Below are 18,497 nucleotides of genomic sequence, written 5' to 3' on the forward strand. Positions count from 1 at the left end.
GGCAGACACCCATCAAAGTTATAAATTAAACAGGAATAATCCTGTTAAATAATACCTGTGAAACAGGAATAATCATGTGCCCTTTGACACCATAAAATATCTTTGTTCCTCACAGTCATCTTGTGATGATTAAAAAATCCAGCCTATTTGTGGAATAATTCAAGAGCAGAGAATGGTGCTTTCTGGGTCTATGTTATATCTAAAGATTTTTGCATATTTAAGTGGGTTATAATGAATAAAGGATTTATTGTCAGCAAGAGGATATAATCTATTTGCTGTGCAAGAGTACAGCAGTATCTTAGTGAAACTGGTGAAGTTTTAGATTTGATTGCCAAGGGAGGCAGTAGGTTTTCCATTACTGAAGCTTTTTAGTGTGAGATCAGACAGACCTCCCTCAGGAATGAATAAGATACCTTGTTTTGAGGGAAGGAATAGCTCTAAATGATTCCTTGAGGTTCCTTTCAGCTCTGCTGGTGCTGTGATCTGAAAGATTTTTGTCTTTTCAATACACAGGTGATAGATGATTCCAGTGGACACCAGATTGAAGGTCAAGGATCCACACATGCCACCGTTGTTAGACCTGGGCCTAAAGCCAGCAGTGTAAGCTATTTTCAAGATTCACTTTCATGATCAAGTTAAACTGTCAGTGTAAGAGTTACCTTTCAGTAGAGAAATGCTTGGCTGTCCTAGTCCAAGACAGCTCTTCACACTTGTCTTTTTTGTACTCCCTGCAGAGAGATTGCCTTGCTCTCTCTGATTAAAAAGAGATGCCTGGGGGAGCTTGCTGCTCACATCAGAAGCAGGGGGATGCTGGATGACAGATTGTCCGGCTCAGGAATTTGCCTCTCCTGGTGGCTTGAGACTCAATCCAAACTCAGCTGAGTGGTGAAGACCTCTAAAAGCACTTGGGACTGCTGTGGAGTCTGGTAGCTGATGCCAGACCGTTACTGGTGACATACACAAAGGGGGGTGCTTTCAGGCATCCATTTTCCCTTTGCAAGACCAGTATAAGACCTAGCTTGTTAAAGAAACAGGACTAGTGAGTTCCTTTCAGTGAGTTACCTCTAATAGTCTGATAAAACTGTCAGTGAGCTTTTCCTACTGCTTAAGCTAAATATTTCTGTACAGATTTCACCTCCTCTTTATATACCAGTTCTTTCTGTTCCACTGTGACAAATCAGCCCATTATACACTGTTAGCTTCTTAACCATGGCCCAAAGGATAGATCTAAAATCCTTCGGCCTGAGTTTAAAGTCCTTGTTGCAGTATCTAATCCCCTTGCTTTTCTCCTAGGCCCCAGTGGAAGGAGTTGCCATTTTACATCAGTTTCCATTTTCTTCAGCCTTGCAAAGAATGTCTGTCATTGCTCAGGAAATTGGTGGGGAACAACAGGTCTTCACAAAAGGGGCTCCAGAAGTGGTAGCCATGTTATGTAGAGCAGAAACAGGTAACTAACATTTATAAATGCTTCCTAGAAACATATATGTATAAGTGACTTTTGATGGTGCAATGAAGTGGAAGGTTCAAATGAGATTTCTGGGTCTAAGACTTTATACTTAAGCCTGAAAAGTTAGAGTCTGTCTGTTGTGCTCCAAGTCTAAGGCTAAGCTCCCATACAGCCCTTCTCAGCAAAGGAGGACCGCTAAGAGATAAAAGCGAGTACCAACTCTTGCACAAGTTGTACAGTCTATGCCAGAATAGATATTTAGAAAAATTGTCTACTAGTCCAGCATACCTCAAAAAAAAAATTTTCTTTTTTCTCCAAGCCTTGGGAGGGCAGCTAGAAGAGCACAGCTCTTTCATGATACTCTTAAGACGATAAGTCTTTGCAGAATAGTTCAGGATCATAAGTACAAAGTGATGGAGGAGAGGCAATGATTTTCTTATTGAGCAAAGTTCAGTTCAGCAGTTTTCCTTGATCTCCTTGGCTTACTGGTAGACTCTAGGTATACCTGCCCTCTGGGACAGGAACCTTCCCTGCTCCAAGGTTTTCTTTTATTAGAAAGCAGTCAAATGCCCTGATGAACTGTCTTTTCCTCTTTTGTACAGTCCCATTGAACTTTGAAAGCAAGCTTCTGCTCTACACAGCACAGGGCTTTAGGGTCATCGGACTGGCATGTAAATCTCTACAGGCAGGGAAGCAATCTACTCATCTAACAAGGTAAGCCATAGACTGCTTCTTATCAGCTACCTTCAGCCATAGGCTAGTGGTGCCTCACACAGTACCATTACCACAACACTCGTGCCAAGAGCAGAGCTGTGTTAGATTCAGACCAGAGGGAATCTGATTTAAATCTGGATATAGGTCTGTCTGAGAATGGGTAAAGGGCGCTTTACTACCCCATGCTCATAGCACATACCCAGAATCCTTACACATTTCTTAACTTCAGATCAACACAGGAAGTATAACTCTAGTACACTCTGAAGTCTAGTACACCCCTCACTCATCATTTCTACCAATCTCCTTGCAGATTTGTCCAAGCTTTAAGCTGAAGAGGAGTCTCTTTTTTTTTTTTTTTTTTTTTTGAATTTTTGTTATCCTGACTCCTTGATTAAGCAAAGGCAGCAGATGACCCCCATTATACCGCCTGTTCTCTAGCCCAGTCAAAGTCAGCAGACTATCTTCTGCTGCTGTCTTGGTCCAATCCTTTAGCTTTCTATCTTTAGTTCTCTTTAGTTTCTAGAGAAGCCAGCAAACTCTTCTGCTATGCTCATGGTATTTGTTTTCTACAAGCCTCACACAAGAACACCTACACGTCATGTCATAACAGACCTATCCAACCCAGTGAGCGAATGTGTGTGATATGGCCCAGGTTTTGCAGTTGTGTGTGTAGTTATAGCATGTGTGATGTATATACTGCCAGGAGAAAAACGAAAACTGGAGGTCAAACACAAGATCTGCTGTGAAAGCAGTGACTATTCAGGCATCACCTGACTCAGCTACTTTGACTGCTATGCAAGTGTTTGACGTCACCTCCTCCTTACTACAGTGGCTAAAATAAGTGTTCGAAAGCTTTTCTTTTTTTCGGACTCTTCAGAGTCAACCTGTCTCCCTGAGAGACCTCTAGTTTATGACTCAGGGGTGGGATTGTTTACCAAATTCTGTTCTCAACTGCATGTGTTTAACTGTAAAAAAAGCAATAGCACAGGTGTAAAGAAAAGAGTAGGAGAGAACAGCATTGGAGTTCCCACATGCTGTTTGCTCAGGTCCTACTGTCAAGAGTAGCAGATACATTTACTAAGGTCTGTTTCTTTGTTGTACACTGCTCAAATGAGAAGAGCTAGTGGGCATGAACTTTCCAAATCAGACCACCACATTTTGAGAATCCTGCAGGAAATTCAGGGTTTTTTTTCATGCTGGCTAAGGATGGTGCCTGAATGCAAAACTGTCCAACTTATCCATCAGGCTTCATGCTGGTATGTAGAGCAGGTAGGTCAAAATTGGCTCTTTTTCGGTTTGGTAATTAAGCAAACATGAGCTGGAAGCTGGCTATGTACTGAACTTGTTTCTTCAGAACAAGGAAAGAAGAGAACAGAAGGATGAAAAATCAAGTGAAGGTCTTCCATACACAACCAGCACCAGTTGCTGCCAGTGGGAAGCAAGCCCAGCTGGTGTTGAAATAGCACCACAAAAGACAGACAGCCTGGGACTGCTGAAAACTAACAAGTTATTTTAATTCTTTTGAGTTAGGTGGGATGGTTAACAGTTATAATTGGCTATCAGCCAATTCAATGCAAAAACAGGCCAAAGGCAAAAAGAAGAATTAAATCTGTCTGTTCTTCACTGTTAGGGAGGAGGTAGAATCTGATCTGACATTCCTGGGTCTGCTGATAATGGAGAATCGATTAAAGAGGGAGACAAAGCCTGTCCTGGAAGAGCTCAGTGCTGCCGGCATCAGAAGTGTTATGGTCACAGGTATCTAAAAAGGGTGGATTATTTATGTGGCCACTGGCCCAGACAGGGAGTTCAATGACGTTTAAGTGAACAGTCTGCTGCTTTGTCACCACCACTGATAGGAACGCACAGACATTTGTATCTTTCAGACAATTATAGTCCAGGAAGCATCTGTGTTGTAATAATGATGTGAGCTGAACCATGCAGGCTTATGTCCCTGACAACTTCACCAGGCTCTGTCAGATACCTAACTCTTAATCTGTCCCACTTTCACCACAGATCAGAGCCTTTCTGTACCTCTGATGCTTTCCAGTGAGCCCATTTGTTCTCCCTGGTAAGGCTATCAGATGACAAGCACAAAGACATGTCATGCAAGATCCCCTCTTTATAGGGCCTCATGAAATCCTGTTGTCGTAAATGAGCAGAGATGGAGCTTGGATGCCAGGACAAATCACTGAACCTTATGACATCTGGTAACTCATTTATCCCATTTTTTTCTTGAAGGGCTGGTTTGGATTTGGCTAGGATAACCCCCAGTTTTTCCATGGTCCAGAGACATTTTTCCAGGAGTCAGACAGATCTTGTCTTCTTGGGCTTCCCCCTTTCAGCACACATCTTACACCAAAGCCACCTAAGGCCAATTGATGAGAATCAGTGATACTAGCAGCAATTTAGCAGTGAATCCCTTATTGTGTTTGGTCTACAACACATAATCTAGGAGCACTTTCCCCATCTGGATTTCTTCGAGCTGAAGATGAAAATATTTCATCTCCAGATGAAAATATTTAATTTCCAAATGAAAATACATCTAATTATTGAGACAGACCTCATCTGCAAAGTTTTGATCTTTATCAAAAACTTTCTTAGGCACAGACACTGAAATCTTACTGATTCTTGCAGATGTATTTGAAAACTTGGAATTCAGGAAAAGGCTAATGTTTCCTCCATAAACAATTCCTCATTACAGAAATTTCCCCTTGGTTTTTCTAGGTGACAACATTCAGACAGCTGTAACTGTTGCCAGAAATGCTGGGATGATTTCTGCAACAAACAGAGTGATTCTTGTGGAAGCAAACAAAATACCTGGATCTTTTTCAGCATCTATAACCTGGAAACCACTAGAAGAAAACAAAACTGAAGATTACAGAGGTCTGGTGAGCATATAAGAAGCAAGTGTTGTGCAGCAGGAAAACAAATTAAGCTGGAATGCTTTAAATAATGCAGTGGGATTATAGTACTATAACAGAGACCAGTCCTTCACCATCATCTGCATGTCAGAGTGTTATGTGCTAGAAAAGTGTTTAAAAAGAAGGGATCTTTATAAAAATGTACTCCCCTAGAGCTTCCTTCCTAGTATATAATGCTGTGAACACATTTTTGCTAGGTTTGAAAAGAGCTTTGCAGAAACCCAGGAAAGATTTGTCTCTAGCCCTCATGCTTAGCTGATCCAGTTTAAAGCATGTTTCCTTTCCCTGCAAGGTAAATTTGATAGTGTAGATGTGGACTTAAAATTTGTGGAACTGCACTGAACGAACCAGCCCTGTTCAAGCAGGTAGAGAGTTAGCACTTCCCCATACCTGCAGAATTAAAACACAGATAACTGTTGAGAAATTGCATATACACAGTGAAACATAAGCTAGCTATGCTAAGAAATTATATTTCATCAAGCATCTCCACAAAGAAACTGAGACAAAGACCAGTTACTCTCTCACTGAAGAGTATGTCTGAAGGTACTCACCCTTCCTTGAGAAGTATCAGTCAAGCAGATGGTAGGGAATCTCTGCAGGGGCTGTTGAGGGGCTCCTTCCTACCAAAGCTCAGCCTGAGCAGCATCTTCACTGTATTTCACTGCAAAAAGGCATGCCTAGTGTCGTGGTTTAACCCCAGCCAGCAACTAAGCACCATGCAGCTGCTCACTCACTCCCCCCCACCCAGTGGGATGGGGGAGAAAATTGGGAAAAGAAGTAAAACTTGTGGGCTGAGATAAGAACAGTTTAATAGAACAGAAAAGAAGAAACTAATAATGATAATGATAACACTAATAAAATGACAGCAGTGATAATAAAAGTATTGGAGTGTACAAATGATGCACAGTGCAATTGCTCACCACCCAGCGATCCACGCCCGGTTAGTCCCAGAGTGGTGATCCTCCCACCCCCACTCCCCCCAGTTTATATACTAGGCATAACATCCCATGGTATGGAATTCCCCGTTGGCCACTTTGGGTCAGCTGCCCTGGCTGTGTCCTGTGCCAACTTCTTGTGCCCTTCCAGCTTTCTTGCTGGCTGGGCATGAGAAGCTGAAAAATCCTTGACCTTAGACTAAACCTTACTTAGGAACAACTGAAAACATCAGCATTATCAACATTCTTCTCATACTGAACTCAAAACATAGCACTGTACCAGCTACCAGGAAGACAATTAATTCTATCCCAGCTGAAACCAGGACACCTAGCTACATGCCCTCTCTAGCCCCTCTCACTCACAGTGCAGCTCACCAGATTGGCATTGTTGCATAAATGCTATCAAATGTGGCAATCCTGAGGGCCAGCTTTTGAGACATATGAAGCACCTAGTTCACACTGAAACGACTGTCATTATATGTCTAAATCCCTTTACATGTCCAGGCAAAGGCAATGGGCCTTGAACCCAGGTCTCCCAGAGTCTTCGCAAGTGCCCTCCCTGTGGTATGTCCTTTCCTTTGCCTGTAGTAGTGCTTGTGTAAATGCACATAGTAGCTTTTGAGGGCCTGGGAGCAGCACTCATTCTGTCTTGTTTTATAGCAGGATGACAGTCCTCCTACGACTGAACAAAGAATCAGGCTGGCATTGGCATCAGGCCAGTATCATTTTGCCATGAGTGGAAAGTCATACCAAATTGTAGCACAGCATTTCAGGCACTTACTTCCAAAGGTAAGATCTCGATTATTTAACTGGAGCAGGCTTGCCACTCAGTAGATGCAGATTGTCCTGATATAATTAGTAGAAGAGATCTGTACCAGGACATCTTTTGGGAACAATTCTAACCCTGAAATACTTATGGGCTGGATGAATCTCTGATATTAACATATGGGGAAGGATCTGAAAATCCCTGGATTTTTTCTGCGCATGAGAGGAGCAAACCTACCTCATGGTGTGAGGACATGACTTAAAACATTTGTGCTCATATGCCTGGCCCTTGCACAACACTGATTCTGTCATGTTTTGGAGTACAGGAGAAACCATGGTATTACACAGCATGCAATTCAGCATGACTTGTCTGTTTCATGGAAAGGATAGTCTCATGAATTATCTTCTAGTAAATCCCTGCCTGGTAGTCTGTGTTCATCAGGTAACTCAAATAACCCACCAAGCCTCTTGTCCTTATTGTGATTGTTACTTTTTCAAAATATTAATTAAGATACCTTTTATCTTTGATCATCATCCTTTCCTACTTTGGAGTCTAGCATCAGGTGTTTGGAAGTGTGAATTTTTGGTGGTTTCTATTCCAGTTTATCACTGAAATCACTGTGACTCTTACCTCAAGTGCTTAATCACTTCCTTTTTTCTCCTTACAGCTCCTGCTGAACGGAACAGTTTTTGCTAGAATGTCTCCTGGTCAGAAATCCAGCCTTGTAGAAGAGTTTCAAAAGCTGGAGTAAGTTCATAATGAGCACTAAGAGTTAGGAAGTGTTTGATGAATTTCAAGGCTTGAAAACAGTCTAGTAAGAGCTAGCTTTTGTCTAACACAGCCTTTCCTGGAAGTGCACAAAACTGAAACTTCCACAGACATACAGCTTGGCAATTGGATTCCAAAGCCTGTTGAGGAAGAGACACGGAATTCCATGTTGGTTTGGCAACCCATCAAATACATGACACTCCCATGATTCTGGGTTTTGTTTGTTCACATCATCCTTCATTCTTACTTCTGTTTCTGGGCCTGAAGGAGGGGCACTTGTCTACCCAAGATTTTTAGGAATATCTCCCAGCACTACAGTTTCTCTGATGGTAGCAGTCTTTTTACTGCACTATTGCTGACTCACTGTGATAGGTTAGAAAACATGGCAGCGCATTCTGGATTGGTATGCCCTGTGCTGCTCACAGTCACAGAGGTGTATATATATTCTTGAGTCCCAGGTGTATTGTTGCCTGCTATTCAGCTGTTTCCCAAGTCTTTTGAAGACCCCCACCCTCACCTCAACTAGCTAGCCCCTGGCCTTGCCCTAGAGCAGGCTAAGCTTTAGGCTGTTTCAGATTATCAGCCTGGTGTGAGCAGTGGTGAGCACCCCAACCACTGTCTGGCCTCCCTGGACCACCATCAATGCCTTCCAGTAAGAACTTCCCCTGCAGTGAAATTCAGGCCTCAGCAGTGAAAGACACAAGTGAGTCACCTTCTGAAGCACTAGGCTGATTTTACTTGGATGCTGCAGATACAAGGTTTTACTTTTAGGGCTTATAATTTCACAAGTTTTTTTCAGCCTCAGGGTGGGGACCTGTCTCCAGATATCCCATTCTCCTTCTCTCTCTACTGCAGCTGCCTCTGTCACTCTCTGTCTGCTCCAAGAGATTCTGACAGGTCTGGACCCCAAAGCAGAGTCCCCATTCATGTTTGTTCCCAGTGAACATGAGGTACCAGTGCCTGCAATTCTTCCTTTCTGAGCAGGGCTGTCAGAACTAGCCCTTTCCTCTGTTATGGTTGACCTTAAACCCAGTGAGGGTGGGAGACCGAATCCATGGTAGTGAACATAAAACTTCATGCTAAAGTATTCTTCAGTCCAACACAGCAGAAACTCTTTACTGTAGGCACATGTGAGGTGCAAACCAAAGGCCCATGCATAGTCCGGAGTCCTGGGCTTGTATTTCAGTCTTCAGCTTTCCAGAAGGGCTTTTAACAAAAAGCTTGCATGACTTGCATAAATTACTTGCACAGAGGAGGCTCTGATTCCCTCCTGCTTATAGGTCTTACTTTCCCCAGAACTGAACTGTAGGTCACTTTATTTTTTAGTTACTTTGTGGGCATGTGTGGAGATGGAGCCAATGACTGTGGGGTAAGTGAAAATTCTTTACAATATATTTATTTAAAAAGTGAAAAATGAATGCAATGCCAGTAGAATATCCCAAACTGAGCACATGACATGTCAGTGCTCTGCTTATTCACAGAGCAGCTGTACTGGCAGCACTACTGATTCAGACCTGATCTCACAGTGTGGTCCTTACCATGCAAGAGCTGTCCTAGGCAGATATTGTTGCAGTTTGTGGTCTCAAGGACTGATGAATTTCCTTTGCAAAAACCACCAGAGGATTCTCCAAATCCTCCACTGTGGTTTCTGTCAACATCTTCAGTGTCTGGGGGTGGAGAAGACTAGGGTGAGGAGGAGTTTCCATGGGGAACAGCCCTACAAGGTTTTTCTAAATGCGCATTTTAGAAGTGCGAGAAAGTTGGGGTTTTTTCCAAAAGGAAGGGTCCATGTTCAGGAGAGACCCATAACTCCATTCTGGGCAGGTTCATTTCTCTCTATAACTTCACACATCCTTGTGGAAGTGAGAGCAAAGCACTCGCTTGCCCTAACACAAAGTCCCAAGGATTCTCCTGGGGGAAGCAAGCAGAGAACCTAGACTGGCTACCTAAGGTGTGACTGCAAAAAAGTGCTGACCAAGGAGGCAGAGCCAAACCTCTCCGCTGCAGCTGGTAGCGGATGGCTTTGGGGTCTGTGGAAAATGGACTTTCCCATGCTGTTGTCCCCATTTTTCTTCTGGACCCAATGCCTCAGCCACATCCCACTGGAAGAACCTTTCGGGTGGAGCACACCCAGGGAGTGAAGAGGGCCTGCTGTTCACAGAACGTATCCTGTAATAAGGGGTCACTCCTTGGCTGACGTGTCAGTTGCTGTGTCTTCCTGGTTTGTGAGTGCTGAAGAAGAATGTGACTTTCAGGCTTTGAAAGTGGCGCATGCAGGGATATCACTGTCAGAGCAGGAGGCATCTGTGGCTTCACCTTTCACATCCCGAACTCCCAGCATAGCATGTGTGCCAGAGCTAATCAGGTAAGCATGGATTTTTGCTTCCTCTTTCATAAAGGATACAGTTTCCACTTGTCTCAAATACTAGTGTTGGGTGTTCCCACCAGGCCAGAATGCACGTATCTAGAGAAAAACAAATGTCTTCAACCTTGAAATTGCCATTTACCTAGTTCCCATCTGAAATTCCTCTAAGATATATTATTTCCCTCAAAACTACAGGAGGAGGGCATCTACAGCTGAGCTTTACATCATTAGCAGTATTTTAAATGCAAAAGAAATAGCAAAATGAACAATATTCCATAAAGCTGAATCAAATGTCCACAAATCAACCTGTACACTCCAGTTAGGCCCTGCCTCTGATAGCCTATGCATGCAAAATGCTAGCATCTGTTATGCCAGGGTCCTGATTTTGCATACTGGGACATATGAATAACCAGGGAGAGTGCGTTACCCTGGTTGGATACTGTATGTTCACTGCAGGAGGAGAGGACATGTTAGTTTGAACTCACTGAGCAGCTGCTTGCCTTTGTATGTTTTTCCTCATATGGAGTTGTTACCTGCACTATTAATGTCAGCAAGAAAACTCACTGGAGTGAATTGTAGTCTTGGGAACATAGATGACTGGAATCAAGCTCTTTTGCTTGCAGCCAGATTTCTGCAAGTGAAGATTTTGCTTTCATTCAAGCCAGATTTTATTTATTTCACCTCCCAGCAAGATGCTGGCTGAGACTTCTCTACTTGTGACACATGCCTGGTTTTTCAACAGCGTTTGGAGAGGACTGGCAACAGGAGCAGACCTATCACCTAATTGCTGTCCTTTATTCATGTCTTAACACAGGGAAGGCCGTGCTGCCCTCGTCACTTCCTTCTGCATGTTCAAGTACATGGCACTGTATAGCACCATTCAGTACCTTGGTGTTCTCCTACTGTACTGGGTATGTCTGGGGAGCATGTTGGCTAGGACAGGATGAGCTACTAATCCCTTGTAGGAGAAACATGGCATAGAAGCCACAATAAAACTAGGGTATGGAGCTTTACCTTTATCTGAGCTGCAAACTTCTGTGGCATGATCATATGGTCCTCCTGTATCCTCAGCTGAAAACTGGAAAGATTCTTCCCATTAACTTCAGCCAGTGGGCTCAAGATCCAAGCTGGGCAAAAAGAAGGTGGAGATACTGAACAGTATTTTGGATGAGGGCGTGTGTCTGTGAAAAGGGAGAATCTAGTGTAAGCGTATGCTGTTGCAATTTATTTAGCATTTAAAGCATGAATTAACTTGACAGTAAGCAAAATCCCCTGGAGTGCCTTAAGCCACTTTTGCATGGCTTCTTCCCAAATAGAGAGGAGGGCTTTGCATTCAGAAGTCACCCAGCACTGAGAAAGCACATCTCTTCAAATAGCCATCTTTTTTATTGCATTGAGTGAACTAGAAGCATCGTTAGTCTGAATAATACACAAAATGAGAGTATTCACTGCAGGGCCAATGATGACGAGTCTATTAGCAGGGTGGTGGATTGTGTGGTCCCCTTATCTGCTGAGTAGCATTTCAGAACAAACAGCAGAGCATTAGCTCCATGAAAATAATACGGCTTTCTGGAAATGATATAAACAAGCCCACGGCAAATGTCTGATTTGTGATTTTTTTTTCTTTGTGTTCCTCTTTTCAGCAACTAAACGCCTTTGGGAATTACCAATTTTTGTTCCAAGATCTGGCTATTACCACTGTAATTGGTGTGACAAGTAAGCCCCTTAGTCATCCTATGTATTAATGAGAGAATGACCTGAAATATTTTTCACCTCCTTGGAAATGCATAATTCTATGTACAGAAAGGAAGAAAAGAGAGACTACATAGAGTACAGGATGTTTAGATTGGTAGACGAGGCATCTTGTTTGAGAGGAGCTCTGAAATAAGATGGGTAATTCTTAGTGGTGCATTTGCTGAGCATGTAGGTTGTTGATAACTGGGATGTTATCTCTTAAGAGTAAAACCAGACCTAATACAGTGGAAAGTCTATTCAGGCTTTCTCCTGTTGACTTGGGAAAGCAGAGTAAGAAGATACCTAAGGATCCATGCCCAAATGAAAGTGTAGGGATTGACTGGAGTCCAACTCATTTTTGAAGCTGTGTAGGCAGGAGGCACGTGAGGAAAGAGAGATGAAGATGGAGAAGAAAGAAATGACAGATGTCAAGCACTACAGAGCAGGAAGTTGTAAGCCAAGAATAGGAGAGGAAACCAGTGCTGGAGGGCAAAGAGAGAGATGAGATTGTTGAGACAAAGTGCAGGGAGGTTTAGAAGCAGGAATGGCAAGGGCAGGGGCATGAAAAGCATATAGCAAAACCACACAGCTGTCTTCCATCCCTCCTGGAACACAGACAACTGGAAAAGGTGATAATTAAATCAAGCCTAAAAGGGTCAGCCGCAATACCGGATGCCAAAAGCTACCTTGCTGTAAGTCATCCATTTGGAATACTGCATCAAGTCTTCCTGTATAGCTCTTCTACTCAAAGTCTGGATAACTTTGTTAAACCTAAGAACAGAGGAAAACCTGTTGGGTCAGCTAATGCAGTCCTCTACCAGCTCAAATAACTGTGCACTAGGTGCTTAGTCCAGGAGGATGCATAGAACATGGGCAACAGAAAGTCCCAAGCCACAGTTGACAAGTGACAGAAAGAGAACAGGAGAGCTTGAGCATATACTTATATCCTTGGGCCTGACAGCAGCTAAATAAAATAAAAATCCAACATTTTATTTTCAAAAAATACCTCATGATAGTCAGATTCCATTAATTAACCTCTTCAGTGGCCAATAAGATTTTGTAAGAAAACAACTCTGTATTTTGTACTTGATATAGTATTTGTGTGTATTATAAAGAATATTATAGACTATAAAAGTGCTGGCCATTGGTAACAGTAACATAGAGCAGCACTGCTTGTATTTTGGACACACTAGTAAACATGTCTGTGCATGTTTCAGTGAGTTTCACAGGTGCCTATCCAAAGCTGGTTCCCTACAGGCCTCCTAGCCAACTCATCTCGCCCCCATTGCTGCTCTCTGTTGTACTTAACATCCTCTTCAGCCTCAGCATGCAGGTTTTCGGGTTTGTGGTGGTCCAGGAGCAGCCTTGGTATTCCAAGACCGATATATACAGGTAGGTCCCCTTCTTGGGACTGTGGGTGACACAGGGCAGACCTAGTGGGACAGGTCTGCATGATGCTATTGATCAGCTTAACTACAGGCCTGATCAGCAGCTGCAGGCAGACCCTGTGCTTCCCCACAGGGTGTGAACACATTAACCAGTGTTATCTGCAGGTCCCTAAGCTCTCCAGCAAGTCTGCTGTGCAGCACAGTGCATGTGGTGAGAATGCTTCTGTTGAGCACAAAGAGGAGTATTTGATTGCAGGGAAGACCAGGGTCTCCAAGTAGGTTTGAGTGCAGGCTCTGCTAAGTTCAGCAAGTTCAACCCAGTGGGCAAGATTGAGGACGCTGCCAGTAAGCTACATCCTTGTGATAGCAAGAGCAGATCATGGCTGTGAGGGAAGATTCCTGATAGTGGTAGTGGGGGCTGGGGGAAATAACCAGGACAGTGGTCATTTGCTGACCAGCGTGGCACTTTTTTTCAGCGCCTGCCTCTCAGTGAACAACCACATGGAGAATTCTTCCTCTATTTCCAGCCTGGGGCTCCATGGGATGAGAGAGGGAGCCCATGGGCAAACAGACAATGGCTACAAGAGCTATGAAAACACCACAGTGTGGCTGCTAAGTACCATCAACTGCCTCATCGTAGCACTAGTGTTTTCCAAGGGAAGGCCTTTCAGGCAACCCATCTACACAAACTGTAAGTATGGGGGGAGAGAGGGAGGGGTCTGTCAGTAAGTTAAGTCAGGAGGTCAATTCACTTGGGAAAAATTAAAACTTGACCAAAGTGATGACAGCCAAAAAAACAGGAGCCCAATATTAAATTTCTAAATGACTAAAGGCCACCTTTACCACAGAAGTTGTAGTGCCAGTGGCATCCTGTGACCAGCAGCTCTCTGAGCTGGCCCCACACTTTGTGCTTCTATACTGCTAAAAACTTGGCCATGGCATTTGGATTTCTGAAACAGACAAATAGAGTTTGATAAATACTTTTAAGGAGTAGCAGGAAGGTGGTGTTGCCTGGCAGAAGCATCATGTTACTTAAGGCAGCCTGAATGAGACATCTCAAAAAGAGCCAGAATTAGGTGGTCTCACTTTGCTTTAGTCTTTAGAATAACTCTGAAAGAACCCTACACCTGTCTTCCCAAAGCATGCTGGTTGAGCAATATTTGAGAGAACTCATGCTCAGGGTATTCTTTTGGGCCCATCTCAGAAGAAAACTTACAATGAAATCTGTGCATTTGCAGAAACCCTGTTTCCTATTCCAGAACCAGAGACGTTTAGCATTTGATAACTCTATGACTAATAACTTCTTTAAAGAGAAGACATCAAAGGAGGCAATAACTTGAAGGAGCTGTAGTGAAGTCTAGTAGGTCTGTTCTGCCTCTGAAAGACAGTCATGTGAAGAGACGATGGGCACATGTGATTGTGGCAGTTCTGGAAGTTGCAGTGAGGCAGAGGAAAGCTGTTCTTTTTCTCTGTGGGACAAATCCTGCAGCTGTCCCAGGCAAAGCTCTGTTCAGTTCTTTTTTTTGCTGAAGAGTTAAATTAATGTTGCAGGTTTCATGGCATTGCTGTTCTGGTGTAGTAATAGTGAGGTGGGGACATTCCTCCCAGATAGCAGAAGAGTGGGTCATCAGTCTCCCAGAACCAGGCAAAACCAGAGTGAGTGGCTGGGGGTGAAGTTTGGTGCATGCCAGCTGAAGAGAAAATGAATTTACTCATCATTGGAACATTTGCCTACGGGTTGGGAGGGCAATAGATTCTCCATTACTTAGACTTTTTAGATCCTGATCAAGAGCAAAGTCTTGATATCACTGAAATTGAGGGCAGGGTTCCTAATCCTATCAACAAGAGCAAGACTACATCCTGGACATTTTTCTGAATAACAGGAGACACTGAGCTCAGAGTGAGACTCACTGGAAGGCTCTAAGGCTTATTAGACGTAAGAAGTCAGATTGAATGTTCAAAATACTTTTAGCATTTTAAATCTGTGGCTACAAGGCTTGTCCCAGCCTCGCATATATCTGCTTGACTGAATAAAGCTGGGGGTTTTACTCAATTTTTCTTTTGCTGAAAGTTCCTTCCTATCTCACAGATTTCCTTTTTTTTTTTTTTTGGCTGTTTGACACAGAAAATGATTACAATCTTCTGTAGTAAAGGCAAGCAGCTGAGACTGCTCATAAACCTGTGGTTTTATTTGCTTGTTCTTGTCCCTTCAGATGTGTTCATACTGGTGCTCATAGGGCAGCTTGGTATTTGTCTCTTCTTGGTGTTTGCTGATATTGATGATCTCTACTCTAAGTTGGATGTGAGTATTGTTCCAAGGTGGGTTTCCTTCGTACTGCCAGTCCCATTATAAGTGCACTGGGATTGTTTTTAACAAAAGGCACAGACTCTTGCAGGGATACATGACACCTCTAAAGGCAAATCAAATTTAAAGAGATGGATTTTAGATGATGGGATTGAAGAACCTTCTGGAGATATGGTAGCTCCAAACTAAGATCTGTGCATTCTGACACCTGGACAGCTACACATGTACTTTTGATTGTTTCAGCGCATTGGCCATGCAACAGAAGATGACATCACTAAACTTACCATGCTTGGTATATTGGTGGCTTGATAGTTATGAAGCCAGGAGAAGAAAGGGGCTAGGCCCTGCAAGTTTGAACTAAAGCACCATGCACTTGTGTATCTCAGACTGTGCTACTCTGCACACAGATCCTCTTGCAAAGAAGATCTGCCAGTCAGCACTCACAGCAGCTCTCTCTCAGTCCCCAATATTTTCAGGCTCCCTGTTTAAATTTTAGACAGCCCACAGTTTCCTAAAGCAGCATGTAAATTTAGAACAGTTGTAGAGAAAGACTAGGGGGACTGTCATGGCAATAGAGGATCTATCTTGAACCTTGATTAATAAATACCAATAGGGCTTGGCTTATTTAGTCTGGCAGAATGCAAGCTGGGAGTTGCCTTGTGCAAATCCATCCTAGGGGAAATACAAGGGAAGGATAAGATCTACATCAGCCATAGGACAGGGTTGTCAGTGGACCTGGCAGTTAGTATGTGGAGGCTGGGAGATGTTAACCTCCTCCACTGTGACCCTCTCACCGCCTTGCAGGAGGAGTCACAGGAACAAAACAACAAAAGCAACACACAGCTATTCGTACATTTGTAATCAGGAGGATGAAGTGTGGTGGCTTTGGATAACAAGTACTGAATAAGATGCTGTTTCCAGTCCCAAACCTTTGCGTGACAGTTAGCAAGTGGATTTAGAAATGGAAATAATGAAACATGGAAAGAGAAGCATAGACAAGGGGAATGGACCTGAGTTTTGAATGCCTAGCAGCCTAGCTAAAGCTGTCTTAACGTGTTAACTGTTTCCAGAGCAGCGGCTCAGCAGGCAGACCCAGTTAAAGAATCTGCCACGAGGTGGCACTTTAAAGCAAGTCTTAGTCCTGTTGTGGACTGTGGTGACAGAGGACATTGTCAGCCCTGCAGCTGTGAGGGGCTAAAATGCCTTTGGGGAGAACTGCAAAACTCCCAGGCTCTCTGGAGGGAGTACACTGGATTTACTGAGAAGAGAAAAGGAGGGAGTGGCAATAACAAACTCTGCAATAGCCTAGCCCTGGAGAAACTGCTGATCCAAATTTTGGATCTGAGCTGCTTCTCCAGACTAAGTTGAGTTACAGCCAGAAAGCCAGTGCTGCCAGCTGTGGGAAGCTGGAGCTGGGTTTGGAGCTGAAATACTCCGACTTTGAACTATTTTCTATACTAGAAACAAATGAAGCGTTTAGATTTCCTGTTGCAGTTCTGGGGTATGGTTTTCTCATCATAAGTTTAAAAGTGGTGTTGTGGTTTAACCCCAGCCAGCAACTAAGCACCACGCAGCCACTCACTCCCCCCCCGCCCACCCAGTGGGATGGGAGAGAATCGGGGAAAAAACAGTAAAACTCATGGGTTGAGATAAGAACAGTTTAATAGAACAGAAAGGAAGAAACTAATAATGATAATAATAACAATAATGAAATGACTGTAATAATAATAAAGGAGTTGGAATATACACACCAAGTGCTGCACAATGCGATTGCTCACCACTTGCTGACCAATGCCCAGTTAGTTCCTGAGCAGCGATCCACCCCAACCAAATCCCTCCACTTTATATACTATGCATGACACACACGATATGGAATATCCCTTTGGCCAGTTTTGGTCAGCTGCCCTGGCTGTGTCCCCTCCCAACTTCTTGTGCCCCTCCAGCTTTCTCGCTGGCTGGGCATGAGAAGCTGAAAAATCCTTGACTTAGTATAAACACTGCTTAGCAACAACTGAAAACATCAGTCTGTTATCAACATTATTTTCACACTAAATCCAAAACATAACACTATACCAGCTACTAGAAAGAAAATTAACTCTATCCCAGCTGAAACCAGTACAAGTGTCTTTATCAATAATTCCTCAAGACAAGTAGCAATATTGGCTCATCAGCAGTGTACAGCCAGTGGGATTCTCACTTTTGATGACACAAAGCTGGTGAAGGGTCTAGAGAACAAGTCCTGTGAGGAGCGACTGATGGACCTGGGGTTGTTTAATCTAGAGAAAAAGAGGCTCAGGGGAGACCTTATTGCTGTCTACAACTACCTGAAAGGAGGTTGTTGCAAGGTGGGTGTCAGTCTCTTTTCCCAGGTAACAAGTGATAGGACAAAAGGAAATGGCCTCAAGTTAGATTGGATATTAGCAAAAACTTCTTCACTGCAAGGGTTATCAAGCACTGGAACAGGCTTCCCAGGGAAGTGGTTGAGTCACCATCCCTGGAGATATTTAAAAGATGCTTAGGGACATGGTTTAGTGGTGGACTTGGCAGTGTTAGGTTTACAGTTGGACTTGATGATCTTAAGGGTCTTTTCCAACCTAAATGATTCTATGATTCTGTGACACAGGCTCCCACCAGTGTCTAGTGTGTGCACATGTTGTTGAACAGCTTCTCCTGCTTTTTTCTCAGCTTGTTTGCACCCCTACCACGTGGCGGATCTCCATGGTGATAATGCTTGCAGTCACACTTGCTGCATCCTTCCTTGTCGAGGTGAGCATGCTTCACTGAATGTACCTGTCAGCACTAATTGAAGAGATGAAAGGGTCAGGTCTCACTCTTTCTCCCTCCTCCTCAGCCCAGTTTGGGAATAGCTAGTAAAACAGCAACCATTGATGCTACTTTGCTCTTACTCTCTTTCCTCAAAAGTCCACATATGAATGATCAGATATAAGGGAATGCAAGGCCCAACCACCTTTTCTTTCCTCTGGTGAGTGGGATGCATCAGGCCTTGCCCCAGGCTAGAGAACTGTGGGCAGTCTTTGGTGTTTTCTATTCAGATCCTGGACTGTCGGGAGGAGCTGGCCCCAGTTTTCTGGTAGAGAGCTCTGGTGGAGCTAGTATGAGAAGTGGTCAGTAAAAAGCTATTTAAGGGATGTGG

At 43.5% G+C, this 18,497-nt stretch overlaps 1 protein-coding gene across 10 annotated transcripts in view; it reads left to right on the forward strand.

Annotated features, from left to right (window-relative positions):
• LOC126039586 (probable cation-transporting ATPase 13A4) overlaps positions 1–18,497 on the forward strand; it is a 51,964-nt gene that overhangs the window by 27,261 nt on the left and 6,206 nt on the right. For 5 of the 10 annotated variants that reach the window (XM_049802930.1, XM_049802932.1, XM_049802935.1 and 2 more), the window contains 16 exons: positions 514–600; positions 1,294–1,447; positions 2,050–2,161; positions 3,792–3,916; positions 4,886–5,049; positions 6,522–6,581; positions 6,678–6,806; positions 7,451–7,530; positions 8,878–8,920; positions 9,807–9,916; positions 10,731–10,827; positions 11,560–11,632; positions 12,868–13,042; positions 13,515–13,729; positions 15,252–15,340; positions 18,029–18,109. In XM_049802930.1, the coding sequence (XP_049658887.1) occupies positions 514–600; positions 1,294–1,447; positions 2,050–2,161; positions 3,792–3,916; positions 4,886–5,049; positions 6,522–6,581; positions 6,678–6,806; positions 7,451–7,530; positions 8,878–8,920; positions 9,807–9,916; positions 10,731–10,827; positions 11,560–11,632; positions 12,868–13,042; positions 13,515–13,729; positions 15,252–15,340; positions 18,029–18,109 (1,794 nt within the window). The other 5 variants (XM_049802933.1, XM_049802934.1, XM_049802939.1 and 2 more) reach the window with 4 other exon arrangements.

The sequence above is a fragment of the Accipiter gentilis genome, chromosome 6 (assembly GCF_929443795.1).
Source record: "Accipiter gentilis chromosome 6, bAccGen1.1, whole genome shotgun sequence".
Classification (NCBI taxonomy): Eukaryota; Metazoa; Chordata; class Aves; order Accipitriformes; family Accipitridae; genus Astur; species Astur gentilis.